Source organism: Pyxicephalus adspersus, chromosome 10, assembly GCF_032062135.1.
Source record: "Pyxicephalus adspersus chromosome 10, UCB_Pads_2.0, whole genome shotgun sequence".
Classification (NCBI taxonomy): domain Eukaryota; kingdom Metazoa; phylum Chordata; class Amphibia; order Anura; family Pyxicephalidae; genus Pyxicephalus; species Pyxicephalus adspersus.
The window spans coordinates 26,921,920-26,944,998 of NC_092867.1; the positions used below are offsets into that span (position 1 = coordinate 26,921,920).

The 23,079-nt window shown below is 36.5% G+C and overlaps 1 protein-coding gene and 1 long non-coding RNA gene across 2 annotated transcripts in view; one reads left to right on the forward strand and one right to left on the reverse strand.

Annotated features, from left to right (window-relative positions):
* Positions 1-12,699, forward strand: part of LOC140339472 (putative neutral ceramidase C) — a 30,134-nt gene extending 17,435 nt beyond the window's left edge. The window contains exons 11-21 of the mRNA XM_072424202.1: positions 756-860; positions 1,325-1,406; positions 3,151-3,266; positions 4,793-4,887; positions 5,020-5,059; positions 6,039-6,134; positions 7,731-7,826; positions 8,083-8,235; positions 9,482-9,541; positions 10,582-10,670; positions 12,222-12,699. Coding sequence (XP_072280303.1) covers positions 756-860; positions 1,325-1,406; positions 3,151-3,266; positions 4,793-4,887; positions 5,020-5,059; positions 6,039-6,134; positions 7,731-7,826; positions 8,083-8,235; positions 9,482-9,541; positions 10,582-10,670; positions 12,222-12,411 — 1,122 coding nt within the window. The 3' untranslated portion in view covers positions 12,412-12,699. The remainder of the gene's footprint in view (positions 1-755; positions 861-1,324; positions 1,407-3,150; positions 3,267-4,792; positions 4,888-5,019; positions 5,060-6,038; positions 6,135-7,730; positions 7,827-8,082; positions 8,236-9,481; positions 9,542-10,581; positions 10,671-12,221) is intronic.
* Positions 1-23,064, reverse strand: part of LOC140339473 (uncharacterized) — a 30,321-nt gene extending 7,257 nt beyond the window's left edge. The window contains exons 1-3 of the long non-coding RNA XR_011922446.1: positions 22,999-23,064; positions 17,885-18,196; positions 16,670-16,785 (exon numbers count right to left, since the gene is read on the reverse strand). This is a non-coding gene — a long non-coding RNA (uncharacterized lncRNA). The remainder of the gene's footprint in view (positions 1-16,669; positions 16,786-17,884; positions 18,197-22,998) is intronic.
* Between the last annotated feature and the right edge of the window lie 15 nt (positions 23,065-23,079).

Genomic DNA, 23,079 nt, shown 5'->3' on the forward strand with positions numbered 1-23,079 from the left:
TCTGTAGTGTCCTCTGTATTAGTTCTGTTCTTTGTATCTAAAGTGTCCTCCATATCTATAGTGGTATCTTTTGGAAATATTAAACATCAATGATCACAGGCAGTGAACAGAAGATGAATGGGCAAATTAGGATTTAACAAAAAATAATAATTGTCCTAATATTTGTCATTGCCTTTTAATTTCTTTACATAATTAGAAAAGACACAGTATACATTTTAGCGGCTAACTAAAAATATTTGAAATGAAAGTTTTTATTTAGAATACTAGTTTCCTGTTTCTGGTTTTATCTGTCAGTATACCCAAAAAGAAACCTGGTGTTCTGAACTTTTATTTTTTTAATTACATAAGATTTCTGACAACACTTTTTTATCTCCTCTTAATTATTCCTGGCTAAAATATAACTTTTTTTGCTTTTTTGCCAGTATATTCAAAATCTCTGCTTGATCTAATGTCCATGAAAAGTGCTTTGATAGGGTGTGTGCTATATCAAATATCTAACTGTATCTTGATAAAACAAATTACTACATAGGTACAAACGTCATTAGCAGATTTGCAGCTTTTCTGCAGCTGGTGGTGATACATCTTCTTGTTTCTGGTCAGTATACCTTTATCAGCTGCTTCAATAGTGCCCTGAATTGATTGTAAAAGGACTATATTTTAGATGCTCAATAAGGTTTTCATAATATAAATTTTAAAAACTGTTCATGGCTGCATATGTACAAGGTTATTGTGTTCTCTTTGATATTACCATATAGGATTTATATGATGGAGCATCCAAGCAGATGGAAGGCACTGTGAATTCTGCACACCAGTGGGTTGACATGAGCAATGTCACTGTGAAACTTAATGACACTCATAATGTAAGTTTTTATGTAAATCTTTAAAAATCAAAACACTAGCCGTAATAAAGAATGACCCTTGTGTATTCTTGAGATACATGTATCAAAATATATTTCAAGAGATGGAAGAGAGGGTGTGTTCCTTGGCTCATGAGCAATGCGTGGGAGATCGGGTGGTAATATAAATAAAATATTCTCTTTAATAAAAGAGTGTTTAAATAAAAAAAACATGTTGGATTTCTAATATATGTTCTGGTATATCTGTCTGTGCTGTATTAATGTAGTAAATTTATACTCTTATGGCTCTATTTATAAAACAATAAATCTGACATTCTCCCAAACAATCCCTGGGGCAAATTTACCAGCTCCATGTGTTTCAATGGCAGTAACTGATTACCAAAAGGGAATGTTTGAGGGAATGTCAGATTCCCTGTTTCATATAGCCCTTAGTATCTTTTCTAATTTTTGTTTTTTACCTTCTTAAGGCAACAACTTGTAAACCTGCCCTCGGCTACAGCTTTGCTGCTGGAACAATTGATGGTCCTGGGCTGATCAATTTTACTCACGGTAACAAATCGTTTGCATCAGTTACATATGTATGTACATGACGTATGTGCATATGACTTCAGGAAGAATTAATCTGATTGGTTGCTGTGGAGCACTATACTTTGCTTCCCCTGATATGACTTCAAGAAGAATTAATCTGATTGGTTGCTGTGGAGTACTATACTTTGCTTCTCCAGCACTGCAAAGTGCCTTATTCAATAGGTTTGCATGTGTGTGGTGTATAGATGGAAAATAATCAGAAAAATTTGCACCAACTTGGTCAGATTTAAAATAAAAAAAGAAAACTACAAAATATGCGTAAAAATACCAATAAGTAAGAGATAGGTTTGATTCAATCTGATTATTTACAGTTGAATCTTGAATCATTCATATGTAAGTATGCAGTCGGTGAGTTTCCTGGTTGACTGATTTAAGGCTGTGTACACACACTAGATGTTTGTTGTTGGAATTGATTTTTTATGATCGTTTCCAAAGACAAAAGACTGAAAGATGAATGAACGAGCGTTGTACATATAGCGCCGTTTTGTTCTATGAAGAGGGAAGGGAGAGAACAAGTGAGCAGCCTTACTACGCTCTCCTCCTTTCACTTCCATTGCTGTTGTTCAACTTCTTTCATTTATGGATTTGCCAAAAACGTGGGATGGCCACTGTACACATGTCAGATTCTCATCAGAGGCAGCCCCTTAGGCTCGTATCAGTCGATAATCATCTGACGTGTGTACATAGCCTAAGACTCATCTCATCTGGGATGGATTTTACAAGCTGATCACTAACAAACTTCTAACAGACAAGTGCAGCCTTTAACCCTCATCTCATCTTTGTGGGTATCATATAGTAGATTGCTGGCCTGTTCTGAGATTGCAGAATACATTTCAGTAAAGATTTTAAGCTTCTCTGCACTCTCTCCAACTCCACAATATACTTTTTCTGAACTGGTGCCCAAAACTGGACTGCATATTCCAGTTGTGGTCTGACCAATGCTTTGTACAGGGGCAGGATTATGTCTCCATCTCTGCAGTCTATACATCAATAAATACAAGAAAGTATTGCATGCTATTATTAAGTCTATGATCAACCAGAACCCCCAGATCCTTTTCCATTTCTGACTTCCCCAAATGTATTCCCCCTAGACCAGGCATGTCCAAAAAGTTTGGCCCCGGGGCCAATAACGGCCGGTGTTCAGATTTCCACCGGCCCTCAGCCTCTGTCATAAAATGAATAATATGCGGCACTGTTGGCCACAGTATAAAATACAGGTTTACAAAAATGCTATTTTATATTTCATTAGAGTTGATAAACTGCCTTTCAATTATGGGCCCACTACTCAGTGGGCATATTTGGCAAGAAGGGAATCCCCATGTGTGCACAGGGACTCCCTTACGTCATTATAGTGGGCCTGTGCTTTGCAGGACCCGCACGGACCACGCCCGCTCTGATTCCAAGAACATGCTCTGCACGAAGCCCGGACTTACACCGCACTGACCCCCACACATTTTCACCTCACCAAATCTTGCCCTCTTTGCAAAAAGTTTGGACACCCCTGCACTAGACAGTATGAAGCATGCATGTTGTTAGCTCCCAAGTGCATAACTTTATATTTATCAGTATTAAATATCTTTTGCCATTTGGCTGCCTAATCAATAGGAAAAATGTGAATGCAAATTTTATGGTAGTGTAGCGGGAATATACAATACTACCCTTGTAATTGTAGCAGCTTTGAGCCTTCACTATTTTTCACTTATAGGAATGACAGAGGGTGATCCGGTGTGGGATGCATTAGTAGAAGCAATTCTTGGAGAACCGTCAAATGAAACAAAAGAGTGTCACCAACCTAAACCCATCCTGTTGAACACCGGAGAGGTATGTACCAATTCATGGTACAATCATGGTATAATCATTATATGTCTCTCTCTTAGTAATCTATGGAACAGATAGAGCTCTATCATGGTAAGGTAAAATAATTTATCATTCGATGTAGTAAAAGAAACTTGAAAATAAAATCAGTCAAACAGGTATTTAAAAACATTGAAAACATATTTATTAACCCCCCTGGCGGTCTAATTCTGTCCGTATTTCCATGCAAAAAGCGGTACAATATTTTGCATGGAAATTTATTTTATATTGTAGTCCTATATTTCTTAACTCACTGAAATATGTCCAATAGTTCATAAATTTAATAATAAACTTTAAAAAAAAACCCTCAAAAACCTGTTAAAAAACAGTGAAACATATAATATACCTGTACAAATGCATATATGAAGATTTCTTTGTATTGGACTCAATACAGCTATTTTGTATTGAATTCAATACAAAATTATTTGAATTTCCTGCCAATCCGCCCGCCCGCACTGACGCATGCAATGACGTCACTGGGAAACCCCGGATATCGTCTCTGCATTGAAGGGCTGAAGATCAGAGAAGAAGGACGTGTCCCCAGGGCCAGAGGGGACCAGCAGGATGCCGGGGGACAGCGATGAAGCAAGGTAAGTGCGTTTTTATTATGTTTTTAGGTACCCCGAGTGTGACTTGGGAATACCGATTTTTGCAATGAAAATGTTACCAGTAGTTGGCCCACCTTATGTTAAGCTGCAAAACAGACCTTCAACACTTGAACTCTGTTATCTTAGTACGTGGAATGATCACAGAGTTTATGGAAACATTTTTATACTTAAATTTCAATACAATAATTACTTTTAATTTTAAATACTTAGATTTCAGTGCTGCTAATAGCACAAAATTCTCAATAACAATAAAGTTAGAACTAGGAATGAACTGGTACCTTTGTAGCAGATACATTTTTTGTTCCCATCTGGCTCAGCACTCAGCATAGATTTCAATTAAATATTGAAAATAAAAGATCATTCAGAACGAAACACTGTGTATCTAATAAACAAAAATGACCACCCCTATATACATAGATAATTATAAACTATATATGAACAACATTTTAAAACTATAACACACTTTGATAAGAAGAAAAATTGTATCTAGCTGTTCTTTCTCCACAAGTATACCTAAAAGCATCAAAAAGTGAAAGGTCTTCTTAAAAGGATAAATAACTAATGGAAATTGTTCTGTTGCTTGCTATGCACAACCCAGATCCTTTCATCTTAGACAATACATTTGGGTTTATTCCTCAAGCAAGAGCAATGATGTGCAACCGTAAAAAACAGATTTCAACTTTAATCTGGCTCAAAGTACTTATAACCGAAAATTGATTCTGAATGGTTGCTATGGTTTTTTGCTTTTTCCACATTGCTCCTTGGTAATTTATATTCATAGAGGTATTCTGTTATTATTTATATACAGTCTTTGTGACCTTGTGACTTTATGGCTTTTACTCTTCTTCATATTTAAACCTCTGTATAAATGTCTGCTTCATATAGATATCCAGACCTCTACCATGGCACCCAACAATAATTGATGTTCAGATAATCACTATTGGATCCTTAGGTATAATTGCTGTTCCTGGAGAATTTACGTAAGTTCAAGTAAAGCCTGATACTAAATTCTAATTAAAGAACTATCCAAACTAGACAATGATATTTTTTTGTGTTTTTTTTAAGTGTTTTTTTTTTAACTATTAAGTCTCTTTGCACTTTGTTGCTTATAGGACCATGTCTGGAAGAAGACTAAGAGAAGCTGTAAAACAGGTGTGTATGTTATTTACATAAATAAATCTACATTGTTTTACCAATTTGTGATAAAAAAACAGAGCTTTTAGCATATATGAGAGAGCAGCACCCTGTTGTGCTCTGCTACATAGAAAAGTACAGCGGCCAGCAGCTGCCAGGAGAGATCGATGAAGGACATTGCAGAACTGCTGTATATGTGCTAGATTTTCATCCAAGATTATTATGTATATTCATCTTGGGCAACAATCATCTAGTATGTGTACATAGTATTATGGTAGAATTGTAGAAGCCGGAAATCCAAGAGTGAGAGAGAGGGCTCTAAGACTGCAGTTTTCCATTCTATTGAGGCTGAAAATGCCCAGATTGCCCTTTCTAATGTTTTGGATTTCTCCCCATGTATGCAGCGTAGCAGCCTAAAAATAAGTGCTCTACCAGTGTTACACTGTCACTTAAACCTAAAAGTTATAGATGGTCATTTTTGTGTTGCAGACATTGGCTGTCATTTATTCTGAGTTGTGCCTCATAGGTGAAGTTCTGTGAAGTTTTACAAGTGCTATAGCAGTTATCGAAGGAAAAATGTTTCCAGCCAAATAATCATTTGTAATCCTGCCAGTGAGATATTAGGTTGTTGTTTTCTGTGGTGTTTATATCCCTTGTGTGTAGTTTGATTCTTTGTTCAAAGGGAGACTGATATCTCTGACAAGTTGGCAAGCATTCTTGGTCTACTTGCCTGTAGGCAGCCATGACTTACATTTGAAAATTTGTACTTACTAATTTTGTAATAGAAAAGCAATCCTAGCCATGACAGTTACTTTATGCATACATATATTTTTAAGAATGTTGCTAAATATTCTTATGTTTGCAGGTTAGAATCTCATGTAAATGTAACTTTGCAATGTAACATAACTGTCCTGTGCGCCTTTACCAGTGTCTGATACCACTTGTGGTTACTTGTTATAATTAAATCTGTTCACTTGCTGCTTGTGTTGTTTTTTAGGAACTAGATCCATCTAATTCTACGAATACTGATGTGGTTATTTCCGGACTTAGTAATGTATATACACATTACGTTGCAACCTTTGAGGAGTATCAGGTAAACAGAGGAGGACATCTGGAGAGGGAATGGCATTTAATGTTGAAAATAAACATAAATGCTGCACTGTATTTGACCTTTAATGATTAATACTGTATAAGTAACAGTGGTACAAAGTGCTGGAATTGAATTTACTTCTTTATAATACTAGAAAAGCATTATGTTATCTAAGCTAATACATTCTACATACTGTCAAAAAATATTAGGAATATTTGGCTGGACAAACAGTTTGAGACTTAACTTTATAAAGAGGTAATTTGTAAAGAGCAAATGTACATTTTAAAAATGAAGCCCCATAACGGATTGATTTTTTCCCCTGGAAAAACAAATTTGCTATCACCAAAAACCTTAAAACATACGTAACTCCACATTGTTCTACTTGCCAAGCCCTAGCTGTTGCTGCTGGGTAGCTTTCATTGTGATTGATAAAGCACATTCACATGTGCAAAAACACTATAATAAGAATGATTCCAATACCAATCTCCTGCAGGTGTCCCTGCACATGGTCAGTAAAAATAGTCCCCGTGAACACTTTCAGGTGGCCTAAAGGCGAGCAGTGGACATAGACAACCATGGGTCCCTGTTCAGAACTGACTTGTGGCCCACCTGCTGATCTGATCTGATGAGGGTGCCCTCATGCAGCAGCAAACTTTGCACCTCCCTATGTTTGTCCCTGCCGTAGACTATGAAACTGGGTAAATCTTAAATCCATATTGCTAGCTGATTTTTTTTTCATAGGTAGGGGTCCTTTTGTTCATTTAAAAGTACAGGAATTTTATAAATACATTTTTTGTTTTCCAGCATTGTTTTCCAGCTTTTTATTAAATAAGCCTGGATTGCACTGGAGAAAATATCTAAGGTATAAAATAATGAGGAAAGATCAGAGAGAACAATATCTTCAGCACATTGATTACATCTACTTTCTTTTACCAATATTAAATGTGTAAGCATGAAAGTGTCTTCCATATTGCGGATATTACAATTCTTCCAATGTTGATTGAAACAAAAGATAGGCATTCTAATAACCCTTCTTGGGTATATATGTTACCTCTATACCACAGAGAATTGTGGTATATAGACTTTACACCTGACAATTAGTTAACCATTAAATAAGGGGTCAATGCATGCCCCAGCAGAATGTTTATAATGAATGTAAGATATTTAAGAAAAGAATGTATTTCTTTATATATAATATTGTGAATAAGCTATGCCAGGTTGGTTTCATATCTTTAATAAAAGATAATCATATTTACTGGTTTAATCTACCAAACAAGACTCGGAAGTATGTGCTTCATATTTTTATATTCTCTTATATGCATGTACTGAGAAAGCTATAAACGTAACATAACTATATTTATTGAAAATTCACCTGATGACATAAATTGATTTTTCTTTTTATGTGTATGGAAATTTAAACAGTAAACCGGTTTTTGTAACGTAAAGTTTGACATGGAAATGTGAACATAAAAATTATTTTCTTTAATGTATGAATAATTTATCTCTGATAGGTGATCTGCAGAATCCTAATGACCAGGTTCACTGTGCTTCTAATTTAAAATTTTTAAGTTCTAAAAACCTTTTATTTTCTCATTCCAGGCTCAGAGGTATGAAGCTGCATCTACTATTTTTGGGCCTCACACACTCTCTGCCTACTTGCAGCTGTACCGCGGGCTGGCCAAAGCTATTGCAGAGGTAAATTAAAATTTTGTCTAAGGGTCAAACCGAGTATGGCTAGGTGCATTTTGGCCTGAAGTGTTTTAACTGTGTTTTAATTTTAGTTTTGGAAGATATATTATACAATATATATTTGTTTAGTTTAGATATAGTTGACAACCCCTAGGGCTTTTTTAGTGCATAATAAAATGTACTGTGACAAAATAATAGTGGAAACACCAGAAAATATCTACACTAAAAATAATCTAGTTATCCTCAATACATTTTCTTGCAGAATACCGCCGGTGAGTTGCCTAAAGGACCACAGCCACCATTTTTTAATGAATCACAACTTTTTAGCCTATTGGGTCCTGTCCTGGTAGATAGAGCTCCAGGAAATATGACCTTTGGAGATGTTTTGGAGGAGGTGAATCCTCAATATCTGCCAGTAAGTAATGAAAAAAAAATGTTTTTTTTTTCCAAAAGGCCTGCCTGTAGAGCCAGTAGAGAATAATGTAATCTAAGCAGTTAATTTACTCTCTGTTAAGAAAGAACTAAGTAGTAGAGAAAAGGCAATGTAACAGCCAGGCATCTGGGTCCCAGAATAGTAATTTCTAGTATAAAAGTTAAGAATAGACATACATCTGACAGGGTTACAGACATGATCTGACCATCATGAAGCTAGAGGAAAGCTTACGCACCTTCTTGTTTATGGTAGGCTGCCTGGCCAATTATTATTATTAACTAGTATTTATTATGTGGCGCTTTGCAAAGTCTATAGTCATGTCACTAGCTGTCCCTCGAATGGGCTAACAATCTAATGTCCCTACCATAGCCATATGTCATTACCACAGCCTAAGGCCCATGCAAGCACATGCAAACTCCATGCAGATAGTGTCCAGGCCAGGATTCGAACCTGGCACCTAGTATTGCAAAGGCCAGAGTGCTAAAGGATCTTTTTGGTGTCATCCTATAGACTTCAAGTTGTTACTTAGAGATAGAGCTCATCTTCTTTTGCCCATATAAAAGATGAACTCCCTTTTTTCTGTATTCTATTGTTTTTTTCTTAAGACAAGTGATATAAAATACAAAAAAGAGCCCACAAAATGTGAAGACAACTGCAAACTTGGCTCTGTGCAATAATAACTAATAAGTCTCCTATACAAAAAAAAATCTCATTAATCAGATTATGAATCAAGAGAAAGTTAGATAAAGAATTACATATATTTCACCTAAGTTCAAAAGTAAACCATTGCTGAACTAAACCACAATGAATTGAAATAGAACAAAGAAAGATGAGCTTGGAAAAGGAGATCTAGCAAAACTGGGGTATAAAGTTACATCAATACGTACTCTTCAAAGTGTCGTGAGCACTACAGCAAAAAATTGTATACAGGTCATCCACATGTTATATAGCTTTTAGTGTTTTGCTGTGTGCCTTTACAATGTTTATATAGTTAATAAATGTATAAGTGGAAATAATTTATGCCTTTATTGGATCTAATTTTTATCTAACTTCTGTAGTGCAAACATGCAGGGAATATTGCAAGTTTGCCTGAACTATGAGGAACCTAAAATTTCACCCAAACTTACCGGTAATTTTTCTTAGCACATGGGCAATTGTTGTTGATCTTTTTCTAGCTTGTCCATTTGTATTGTTTTGTATGTATTTAACTATTTTATGTCATACACAGGGTGAAGTAGCTTCAGTAACATTTGTTGCTGGGAACCCCAGAAATTCTGTGACCTACATGGTAAGTATCCAGTGGGAATAAGAAGTACTCTAATGCCAGGGTTCCATATGTGGCCCCATATTCTCTTATTAGGAAACAGTTACAATCTTCACTCTCTCAGTGGCATGCAAAACCTTGGGATAAAACCTCCTGACGCCACCCCCCAAGATTTAGATAACTCAGGAGAGGAATGGCAACTGCTGGTGCAACAACACCCTGTGTTCTCCCATTTGTAAACCACCCACCTTCCATGTTACCTGTAGTGGTACTTATGTGTCTGCCAACACTAACATGGCCAATGACAAGCTTCCTCTCTCCCCTATACTGCTTTGGCAATCAGAACAGTACAGGAAGGAAGGAGAGGCAGTGAGGGTTGAGAGGGCAGCAGTAAACCCCTTAACAAATGATTACAGGGGATGACAGGAGTGTTCTTACACCCCTGCTAGACTGCTAGCAATTAATTTTGGATCCTTGACACAATGAGGAATATTTACTAAAGAATATAATCTTATAAAAAGTGTAGCTGTGTTCCCCTGGAATACTCAATCATTTGCATTTAAAAAGGAGGAACACTGAGGTGATATTTAGTCTTCCTTTCATTAGTTCATATATATATTGGGCATGAGGCTTACTAACCACATGTAACTTATTCACCTGATTTTAAACCTGCAGCAAGCCAAAGGGAATAATTTATCAGAAATGTCCAGTAATTCCAGTAATTTATATTTAGGTCTGACATTCATATTATTTATAAGGAGGTAAAAAACAGAAAGTTTACATGTGTGCTATATGCACATATTTGTGTATCTGCTAATTTCCCACTGAGCTGCAATTTCTACATTTTGGACTGTAGACCTAAAAATTACCACAGTGTAAAATAAGCCAGTTAAGTTTATTCCAAATCTGAAGCTTATAAACATAAGAACTTGTCTGCCGTGCCCAGCATGGCTGCTTTGTTCCAGCTTTGTGAAATGCTAATTCACATCTGTTAGTACCTAATATTTGCTGAAACTGCTCTTCCTTTTTTTTATTTCTGATATCTCTTTTTTAATATCTTACAGGCTGAGGACACTTACCTTAAAGTTGAGCAGTATGAGAATGTAACAGGAACATGGCGAATAGTTCATAATGATGCCTCATGGGAGACAAGGTGAGCTGTGTCTTGGTATGCAATGGCTTCCACAGTGATGTTTCATTGAAACAAGTTCCTTTTATGCCACAAAGTGAAGATGACATTTTACAGTGAAAAAAAACACTTCTGCTGAAGAGCTATGAAGCAGTGTGAATTGCCGGGTCACTGTAGCAACCTAGTTTAGGTTTTCTCTAATGGAGTGATAGTAAATGGAACACTAATTGGTTCAAATGTGTTACAACAATTCACATATTGATGTAGCTTCCTGTGTTGCCCCTATAGAATAAGCCTCTTTGAGTTGTTATTATTATTGAAAAGTATTTATATAGTGCCAACATATTATGCAGCGCTGTACAATAAATAGGGGTTGCAAATGACAGACAATTACAGACAGTGACACAGGAGGATAAGTTCTAGCTATTCCTGGGTGCTCACATAAAAAAACAAAACATTTCTCAATGCTCTATTTCTTGGAATTCTGTAGCCAGTACTGTAGGCTGTCAAATTGTTTACGGTCATGATGACACCTGCCTGAAGAAGTACATAATGTAAGAAGACTTTATAGGAAAGATCCTCTAGCTGTAAGAAAAGACTTGACTAGACAAAGAGTAGACTTATAGAGCAAAAAATGTACTGCTCACCCTCTCAGGAGTGGCTATGTTTTACCCAGGAAATTCCAAATGCTCATTCATCTTAGTGTAAGGGGATTTATTGTAACACAACACATATGGAGAGAGGGTTAAGGTAGCAGAATGTCATACAGTGGCAGTTATTGTCGAATTGGAATCAGTTACTATCAGCAGCTGACAGCTGACCTTGGGTATCCTCACTGAACTCCATGTCAAATGGTGGGAGAAGTATCCCTCTTCTGGAATGACAGCAGTGCTAACCCTTTTCACCCATGGGTGTAGTCGTAAAAAATGAAGAGGGGGCAGGGTACAATCAATGACATGTCCGCCCCACTACACCCCTGCCTATGTGTCACTCATCGGGGAAGAAACTTCCCGCTGAGTGACACCATGATACCACAATCCGCCCACTCTGAGGTCTGAGTCTGCGATGGGAGAGTGGGCGGGTTGTGTACAGGGAGACAACCAGTGGACCACCCTAAACCTGGAATTCCATACGGGAGAAGTGGTCCGCGGCTCTGGCCACCAAAGAATTTTATGGCAAAATAAGAGTGAGCACGCGAACCCATTCCCAAAAACAGTGAGAGCATGGCGTTTCCCCCTATGCCTGCCCTACTACACCCCTGTTCAAACCTAAAATATTTGGGACAAAGCATTTTATTGTCAATCCCCTCATTACTGGATGTTTATAGGTACGGCTTGCAACAATGCATACTTTACAATGTGTCAATTTATGTTTATAAAAAATGTTTCTGTTTTTTATTTATGTTACAAAAATGTAAAATTAAACATGAATGTTGTACCTTACATAGTAGAAAGCGTTTCATCCTGCCTATGTCTTGTATTATCTTTGTGAAGAATATAGTTGATAACTGTCTCTTATGCTATGCATGATAAAATGATGATAATAATAGCTAGAATCTGCCTTATATTTTTACAGATATTATTGGCATAAAGGGACTGGAGGTCAAAGCAATGCAACAATTGAATGGCACATACCTCTCTCAGCTGATCCAGGAATCTACAGAATTCAACATTTTGGTCATTATAAAGAGAGACTTATACCTTCTACCATAAAGCCATATAGTGGCATTTCATCTCAGTTTGAGATCCCAAAGCTTTTTTACTAATATCCCTGTCTGACTGGTTTACAATAAAGCTGTTTGGTTCAAGATCATGGAGCAGTCCTGCAGTTTTTGCAGACTTTTCCCTTAAAAGAAAATATCCTTTAAGTGATGGAAGCTTCCATCTGAGTTTTCCTAAACTTTAAAACAAATTTGGTATGTTTGTCATTAATTCAGGAATGGTTTGATGGTTTCAATCCTAATAACATAACAAATGTCTATCTTCTGGCCCATTATAAATGTAAAGAAACTGCTATTAACATTAAAATAACTTATAACTTTGTGTTTTCCCTATACATGAAGTGTTTTATTGTCCTTTGTAATGAATGGTCTATTTCTGATACATTGTTTGGTTGGATTGATTCAATTACTAATATACACACTGTGATAGAATGCTGAACTCATGGTCGCTCAGACCCTGTATAAAGGCATAAGGTTCTTCTGCTGTAATGTTGTGTTTGGTTTGCACCAAACATATCTACCACATTGCAATCAGCTTCTGAGCTAAATATGTCAGCTAGTCTAAGACAATTTATCAGTTGGTTTTCAAAATATTGGGAAATTATTTGCATAAATATTAAATTATTGACTGCAAAAGAAATATTCTGCAATCAAGATTTCAGACTCAGGCATCCACAACCTTTCTCATGAGGATGTTAGGGAACTATTTTTGATCTATTTTGATCTCATGATGTGACAACAGAGGTCAATAGCAAAGCAAACAGCGGACCCTAAATACATAAAGTGTAAGAAGACATGCTCAACATATGTAGTCATTCACTTATTTACACGTTTTCATGGTTGAATAAGTAAATACACATGCTATTTCTCCAAAATGACAATTGACCTGAAAGTTAGTATAAAGACCTCTCTAGTATGCAAGTTCAGGGACCAAAGTAAGAAGATGTCATCAATAGAGTCCCTTAGGGACATAGCAAACTGGCAACCCAAAATCAAATTTTTAGTTGGACTGACCTTTTAAAATCAGCTGAAGGGCTGCTTGGTTTATTAAAAAGTCATAGCAACATCTTACTACTTTAAAGTGGCCAGAATAATGATGGGACATAATAATGATGAGTCGTAATAAAGGTTGACAAATATTCACTCCTGTTATTAAATAGGAATAATTGATTAATCAATTATTGCGCTTTTTTTAAACTGATATTGTGCACATTGTAGGGGCCTGGAATACATCTCATATTGGATTGCCCATATGCTAACTTTCAAAATGCATACAGAATGAGCAGTGTCATATAAGATGATATCTTGATTATGTTATGACCTACAGCAGTGTTTTTTTTACTTTTTAACTTTCTATATAATTACTATATCAACATGTCATAGTATATATGTGTGGTGGACAGTAGAAAGAATGCCTCTTACATTGCTGGCCACTTACATACGGCTACAATTTTTTAACATTTCCCAGCCCTTTAATTTCAACAGCAATAAAACATAAATATAGACCAGGTCAGCCTCATTTCTTGTGGCAGCTCCAGGGTGGATGAGTTGTACAGAATAGTAAATGTTAAAGTGCTCTAAATTTAGAGAGATTGGCTATTTTTATATATCATAATAAATAAAGTATGATCATACCCTTAATAATCTCAGCTTTGGTGTAACATGAAAGTAGTTTTAGCAGTGCAGTGAAAAATTACAGATCTGCTTTCTTAGTGTCCCAGTTTTCTGGCTATCTGTCTTATTGTTGAATGTTGCGACCAGATGAAAGTAACAACATATGTACTTTGTTCCTACAAAGTTGGACATTTCAAAGACATACCATTTATCTTTTTTTCTCAGGGAACCCCCACCTAAACGTAGTATACCTACAGCATGGTACATTAGCATGTTCATCATCATGTTTTTCATCAGTAATAAAAAATGGGGTGTACTTTCCACCATCGGAAAATAAAAAAGAAATAATTGTTATAATGACGAGAAGGGAACTTGGATGGTGAACATTTGGTGGTGTTTTTTTATATGTAATAAATGAGTCTGTGCAGAAGTGATTGCTTATATTGATGATCATTGTAAACAGAAGATCATTTTGTTACTACTCTAGGAAAATCTTTGGAGGAACCTCAGACTACCTCAGAAATAAATTATACATTCCTCAATAGATAAAATAAGAATTATATAAACTCCTGGATACCTGGAAATATATACACTACATCCCTCTGTTCACATTGGAATGAGACAATTGTGGTTTCAGAGTTCCATAAATCTGAATTATCAAACAAATATGCATTTCCTCCAAATGCTTTATGAAGAGATTTCTTCATAAAGCATTTGGAGCCCCATAAAAATATTTTTTTGGGCCCCAGAATAGAACAAACAAAACACCATCATGCAACACGCTAAATTCCATGCCAGGTTCAAGAAGGTTCAAGGAGGATGTAATAGTGATGGTAAGGTAAGTAAGGGTATGCAGCAGGGAGGGAGTTAGTGTTATTCAGCCACTATAACATAACCCTGTCACTGATTTACCAAAATATACATGAAAAGAATAAATACCTTTTCTGTGGGTAAAATTACTACTAAATTACTACTAAAGTGGCAGAAACCAGCAGCAGCTGGAGAACACCAATACAGAAAACAAAAAGTTGTAGGTGACTACTGGCCAGAATGGTATTTATCTCTTCTTTTACAAGGTGGTAAACAGGGGAAGTTAGTGACTGGAGTACCTTAAGTGTCAGTTCCTGTGACGTAATCCCATTTTTGCCCCAGTTCCAGTGGGGCTGGGAAATAGTTTCATTGGTTTCAATAGGTTTCAAACTGACACCAAAGCAAAAAGGGCTACTAATACCCTTTGCCAAAAAAACCCTCTTCCCCATAGTAAACAGTTTCACTGTGTGATTTTTCTTGGCAAATGATTTGGCACTTCTGTTCCAAAGGAAGTCTCTCTACATACATTCTTGCCAGTGATCCTTGGTGGGGTGTCATCCCATGCTTAGTGGTGTAGGTAAGCAGAGCAGGTAGTGAGCTGATTGCCAGCTAATGTTTTTCTTCAGCCAAATATTAGGGTGATAAACAACACACATGCAGCCTAGTGAAATGAAATGTTTAATCTTATTATGGATAACAGACAATCACAGGGCAGATACCCCATACATGCGCCTAATAGCTGGCCCTCTGGGCAGCAAGGCAGATTGATATTGGTGCAGCAACTAGAGTATCAGGGGTGGGTTTGGTGTCCATTAACCTCCCTGGGGGTTCATTTCTTTCCGGTTTTATATTGTTTTTCATGAAAATTTATTTTACAGTATAATATAATTGTATGAGTATAATAAAGTTTGAAACACAAAATCATGTAAAAATAATACATTGAATAAATTAAAAAAATCTATATATTTGAAAAAAAAAAATTTAATTTTTTTTGTTTAAATACATATTATACTCATTCTAATATATATACAGTAAAATAAATGTTCTCTAAAACAATGTACTGATTTTACAGATATAAATCCAATGTATTGCATTCAATAGTTATTTTGTATTAAATGCAATACAAATGGATTTTTGAATTTTCTGCCCTGCCCTCCAGGCAAGGTACACACGCACCAACGTCACCGGGAACTCCCCGGTGACCCATCTGATGCAGAAGCTGGCCGGAAGAGGAGACAAGAAGACGGAGATCGCAGGGATGGACGACGCGGGACGCCGGCGGATCAGGTAAGGCTCTATTTACTATTACCTCCCATAGGATTACCTACCCAGAGTGTGACTCAGGGTTACCGCTTTTAGAAACTTTTTTCTACCCCGAGTCACACTCGCAGTTACCTCTAGGGAGGTTAATGAGTCAATTAGTGATAGTTCCACCAGTGGAAGCATTACATTATAGAAACAATGGTAGATCAACAGCCTACTAACTCATTGTTGTTCCTTGTTCCCCTTCTCTAATTCTGTCTAAGGCTGAATTGTAAATGCAGGCAATGATCTTTGCCCACCCTACAAGGTGCACATCTATTACATAAATCATTCCCAAGCTTTACAAGGTTTATCGTAGATTATCATATTCTTAAAAGCTACAGATAACCTAGATGCGATAACACAAAACAATGTTGACCTCTTTCTCTGTAAGCCTAGACCACACCTTTAACAACTATTTTCCAAAACTATATTCATATTTTATATGCCATGTTAAATACAGATTACTGACCAACAGTTTCAAGCATAAAGAGTGTCTACATCAAATGTAAGGATTTTAAAGCATATCTAAAACCTAACAACTATAAAACTTAAAGCAGAACAAAATATGTGTTACCTGTTCCATCATTTCTCAGAATTCTCTTTCATTGGAAGATCTTCAGACATCTCGATTGGCTGGGCCACAAATGTGGGCTTCCTGGCACATTTCGAGGTAACATCATCTGTCCCTTTCTGCAATAATGACCTGTCTGATAATGTATTCTCAAAATTTGAACTTTAGTTCTGCTTTAAAAATATAATTACATATTTATGAAAAATATATATCAGCCAACTAGTCCTTAGATGTGGTTGCTGCCTTGGTGTTCATTTTGCAGGCAAGTAACATTTTTTGCAAATACAGAAAACAACCTGTTGATGTTTCCAGAAATGTTGTGTTTCTTGTGAGTTGAAAAGGTAGCACAAACATTCTGATCTATCTTGTCCTATCAGTTCAATGGTTTCATTGTAGACAAAAAGGAACAGGAAGTGTTTTATTTGCAGGACTATCTTGAAAAAAGGAGTGAAAAGCCTAAAAAATAAAAGTAACACAGCCATCACATCTAAGAACTGGTAAGCTGTAATATATAAGATTTTTGGGTGTACATATGCTTTAGGAACTTCTGGAAAAATGTATGTGTGTAAACAGAGATGGCTTCACCAAGCAAGTGCTGTATTAGTTTAGTGGCAAGCAAAGGAAACAAAGGAAACCAACTGATATAGACATTATAGTGACAATAAAGAAATCTCTCAGCACTTCTCAAATCTGGCAAAAAATGCCCATCTGTAGTCACCTTCAAGAAAGGATTTATTTAACTTAGTACAAACAAATTAGTATTACATGAAAGTAGTTTTCAGAGAGATTGTCCATAATATAAAACATATGTTATCACTGAGAGATAGATAGGTAATGCCTGCCAAACAAAAGAGAAAAACATTCTTCAGGAACCTGGATTTGGTCATGAAGCTTCTTCAAATTTTGGCTGAACGTAAAAATAAGTAAAAATCCTACAACCCCTGTGCTGAATGCATGCATGAAATAGGGATAAGAATATTCCCTTTCTATGTCTTCGACATTTGTCTATAATCTCATCATCTTGTAGAAATGATAGCTGATTAGATATTAATAGAAACCAAACCAAGCACATGTCCTTCGAGGAAGAAATTGTTTTAGTAAATAGGTATTAATGGTTTTACTGTACTTCTGTACTTTTTACATTATGCCGCTTTGTGCGCAGGTTAGAAGTCACAACCTAAAGTGCAACAGTCAGTAAAATAAAAAAACACCACTTACCTTTAATTCCGCAGAGCCCCAATCATACCAGGCCTCGATTTCCTTTCCACGGTGTCCTGGATTCTTTCTTTGTCCCGGTGTGGAGGAAGTGGCGGGTGCTGCCATCTTCTTCCTTCTTATTCTTCTTCTGCCTTCGTCACCCAATCGGGTGACATATACTCTTGTAAATGAAAAAAAAAACAGTGCCGATCACACTGTGCGTGCATGAGATTGGAACTTTTTATGCATTGCAAGGAAAAGCCCTTCTGTACATGCCCAATATCATGACGTAAGTATCCCCGGAGGCTCTGCACTGCCATTCAGTCTTTACAACTGCAATGAAAAAAAAATTAGATTGGATTTAGTAGAAAAAAAACCAACGTATTTTTCCTTTATATAAAAAGGTTATCTACCCTTTTAAATAAAGTAAAAATCTTGGTGATAGGTCCAAATTGGCAGTTGACTATTTCCATGTTCAATGGCGAAGCAGAGAAGACAGAATGACAAAATGCTGACCAGGAGATGAATACTACTAGAATTAGCAGCCCAGATATTTAATGGCAAGATGAACTTAAACATCTTATGTGAACTGATCCCTCTACAAAATCTCCTGAACATTTAGCAGTAAAGAGAACACCAAGTATTTTGCTATAAATGGCGCCCACCAACCAAGCAACTTGTATAACTGTTGTGAATACTGGTAACTAGTTCAGTGAGGAGGGTGAGACATTCATGTTACAAGTCCAAAGGTTGTCCTAATACATACTTAATCAGCTGTTTGGTTCTCATACTGTTCAGTAAGCAGACAGAAGGCCTGTGATCGGTGCAAGGACACATTACTGTTTTATTCACTGCTGCCTCATTTTCCTGAGCTCAGATATATTTAGCCTGTCATTCACCTAAGAATCTCTGAAACCATACATTTAGAACATAATTGCATGTTTCATTAAATGTCATTACTGACACATTTTTGATGTATATTATTACTGTTAGAAGCTACTGTTTGCAAAGTTCAAAATTATGCTGTTCTCTCATAATGTTAGCTATGGCAGATGGTAGGTTACACAATGAAATGGGATGCAATATTATTTGATGGGTTCCTGTTAAAGGAAGAACAATCTGATTTTGTTAGGAGTCAGTAGTTCTTAAATTAAAGACAGGGCCACCTTAAACCAAGTCAGTTTTAGCAATGCAGACAGTTTCCAGCACAATGTGGGGCCTATAAAGATGTGAATCTGATATTCACTAAAACATGCTTTGGTGGAGAATCAATCACTGGCATTGAAAAACATGAACTTTAAAGATTTTCCACCAGGAGGTGAATATCAGATTTACATTTTAAATAGACCCCCATACATGCGGTGATCTTGCTAAGCCCACAATGCCTCAATTTTTACTGCAAATCATGTCAGTTAATTTTCCCTAAATATAATGAAAATTGTGGGCCATAAATACAAACAGTTCAATTTTATATATGACATACAATAAAAACAGTTAGCTGAATTTTAGTTTGCAGCCTGATCAAGCAAACCGAAAATTAAAGTGCAGAAACTTTCCTAACTTTTTATGTTATAAAGAAAAAAAATATTTGAAATGTAAAACATAATATTCAATCTGTGGGAGAGCTTTGATGCCCCATTTTCAAACCACAGAAAGTTCTTTATAGACCAAAATTGAAGCAGTGAACCCTCAGGCGCTGCTGTCTAGAGTTGTTATTACAATGAATAGATGTTCACACGGAGAGCTATATTTAGCAGACAGCTGACATCAATTTAAAATTAGCCAATAACTTTGAAACAGTGAATGATGAAAGCTATATTCATAAAATGAATCTTGTGCATTCTGGTTAGTGAATACACCACTAGATGGTAGTCTTAGTTCACACACTTTCTGAAAGTCAGCACTATATTACCAATATTCACACAACACCATCCAGGAAGAAAAGGATGAACAATCATGATATGTTAGGGATTATATTTTTTATAATATCGACCTTTATTCATACCGAGCCAACATAATACACAGCATTGAGAAATAAATGGGGGCTGCAAATGACAATACTTTATAATAGACAATGAGACAGCAGGAGGAGAGGGCACTGACCATAAGGGCTTACAATCTTAGAGGTGAGGATATTTGGTGGTGTTTTTTAATAACCTGATTCCCTTATTTTAGAACAGGTCCAACTCAAGTTCCACAGGGCCACATAAATCCCAGGATTTTTATAAGAACAAAGTCATTTTCTGATATGTAATCCATACCTTGACTAATATATTGCTGTTACTGAAATAGTAAAAATGTGTCTGGATCCTGGTTCTTGATAACCAAGATTGGATAGCGTTGTTTAAAAAGATTAGTTGCTACAGTTATTCACTATAGCAACAGTCGCCAACCGGTGGTCTGCAGCTCTGGCCAATGCACCCCCCTGCAGGGTCAGGAGAAGGACCCCGCTAGTGGCGTGCACCGGCCTGAGTTACGTACTATTTCTCCCATAAAGTTTACGGCTCAGACCTGCGATGGGAGAGTGGGCTGGTTCCGGCATCATGACATCGGTATGGGGGAAGTGCTTTCCCCTTTGAGTGACACACGGCTCTCCGTGCATGCACAGCCCGTCCGTGAAATTAGTGGTCCGTAGGTACAAAAAGATTGGCCATCAGTGCACTATAGGTAATAGGAGCTGGTGAGAGGGTATTGGACCCATCTTATCACTCAAATACCTTCAGGGATTTGTGGACCTGTGATGACAGGGTCAATTTAAAGAGACCCATTAAACAATAAGAATTAGTATTATTTCAAGTTGTCAGGAAGAAAAACTGTCCGATCTCCTGCTCATTGATTTACAGAGAATGGCATAAAAATGGGATAATATCCAGTGAGCAGCGGCAACACTGTTCATAAATGCCTTGTTTGATGCCAGGTCAGAGGAGAATGGCCAGACTGATTGAAGCAGAGGAAACTGAGGTATGCAGAAGAGAATCTCTGAATGTACGATATGTCAAACCTTGAAGGAGGCCACACCATGTGCTACTCCTGTCAGCTAAGAACAGGCATCTGAAGCTATAATTCACATCTCAATTTCTGCTGTGAAGTTTGGATAGCATTGAAATTTGGCATCAACAATATAAAAGCATGTATCTATGCTGCCTTGCATCAATGGTTCAGGCTAGTGTTGGTTAATAGTATGGGGGATATTTTCATGGCAAACTTTGGGCCGCTTAATACCCAATGACTTTGCTGCTCACCATGTCTATCCATTTATCACTTCAGTACTCATCCTATAATGGCTACTCCCAGGAGGATAACAAATCATGCCACCATGCTCAGATCATCTCAACTTAGTTTCCTAAACATTACAATGAGTTTACCCTACTCAAAGGAGCCTTTACTGTCACCGGATATTAATCTAATAGAACACCTTTAGATTGTGATTTAGATTAGGTTCTCATGGATGTATATCTGATCAATCTGCAGCAACTTTGTTGTACACACTCATACTTATGTGACAAATGGCCTATTAAAGATGCTATAATGTTGCAAATCTTATTAATTTTGTGTCTAGATTTACTTTATGATGTAACTGCTTGTCATAGGCTGTCACTTTTGCTGTATGCATCACATGTAGGATGTTATCATTTATTAAGAGCACACCGGCATAACAGTTTGATAGCTAAATATAAAATAACATTTCATGTCATTCTAATTGTCAAACAAACACTAGCTTTGATTCAAACTATTATGTATTTATTATTTCATCATAAAACTCTTATCACATTAAATATTTTGCTTGTAAATTGTACAAGCCTGAAAAAAACCATGGGCAAAGTTATCAACATTCTAACACAATCTTTCAGTGTAAAGTAGAGATATGATATATTTTATTAGATTAAGCCTAAAATAAAAAATTGATTTTTCTATTCCCTTCCATGCAGTATAAATGTAGCTCTGTATTAGACATCCCTTATACATAGATTTCTAGTGGAAAATAGCATGTCAAATATCATAAACCTATTTACAAACCAGTGTTTCTGCACTTTATCTGATAATTTCTTCCGACTATTACAGGATGAAAGTGGATTGAGAGCTGTCTATGAGTGATCCTATTTTTTGTTTTATGTTCTGGGGCTCCGAAAATTGTCAAAAGAGACAAACTGCAATTGTAAAACCACAGTAGTTATACCTGTCATACGATTAAACGTTAGGAACATAATAAAGCAGAAGCACATTCAGCCTTATTCAATTGAGTTCTTTTTTGGAGATGGATATTTATTTGGAGATTTGGTTTATCCTAGTGTTGCTCAACTTCAGATGGGAACCCAGAGAGCAACATTTTCATTAAGTTAGTGGTTGTTAAAAAGCAACCAACTGCAGATCTGCCCATTGTATACCTAATTATTGTCTCCCAACCACAGACATTTAATTGCAAATGTCCAAAAACAAGTATATAGAAAAAGACATCTAATTTAAACAAGTTAGTACAGAAGTCATAGCAATACATATCCACAGGCCAGCATACCAGCCAGGTGATTTCAGAAGATGGTAGAAGTAGATAGACGGGCTCCATATTAAAGATTACTTATAATCTTAGACATTGTATATGTGGGATTCAATATGTGGTCAATATATGTGTTCATGACCTGGTCAATGAGTCAAGCATGGAAGAAAATGAGTTGAAGATGTCAGCGGCAGTGACATAGCTATGAGGGGTATTACAGTTGTTGCAGTGCTTGAAGGTAGCAGTATGACAGGTAGGTATGCCATGATGTGGCACAAATTTTGGGCACTGGCAGTGGAATTTACTTCAAATTTAATAAAGAATGTCTAGTGCCTATTAAAATGTGTTGTGCCCACACCTTTAGTCAGGCCCATGATCGCTATCCAATATAAACCACATAGCTTATTAGACCTGGTTCCCCAAGGTGATTTTAAATAGTAATATGGAAAGCATTGTTTTATTAATACCTGTAAATCTGAATTTTGGGCACCACCTTGACCCATATAAACAGCTTACAGCATACTCCACAAACCAATGTTATTTTTTAAACAAAAAAAAAAAAATGCATACAAATGCTAATTTAAATGACATCATGCTAATGTCTGCACCATATTTATACTTTTCTAAATTTTTTAAATATTACCTTTTGAATCGGTTATAAAGGTTGCTTTTGGTGAAGAACTCCCGCTTATGTTACAGTTCAGTGTGCTTTGACTGTCAGGTT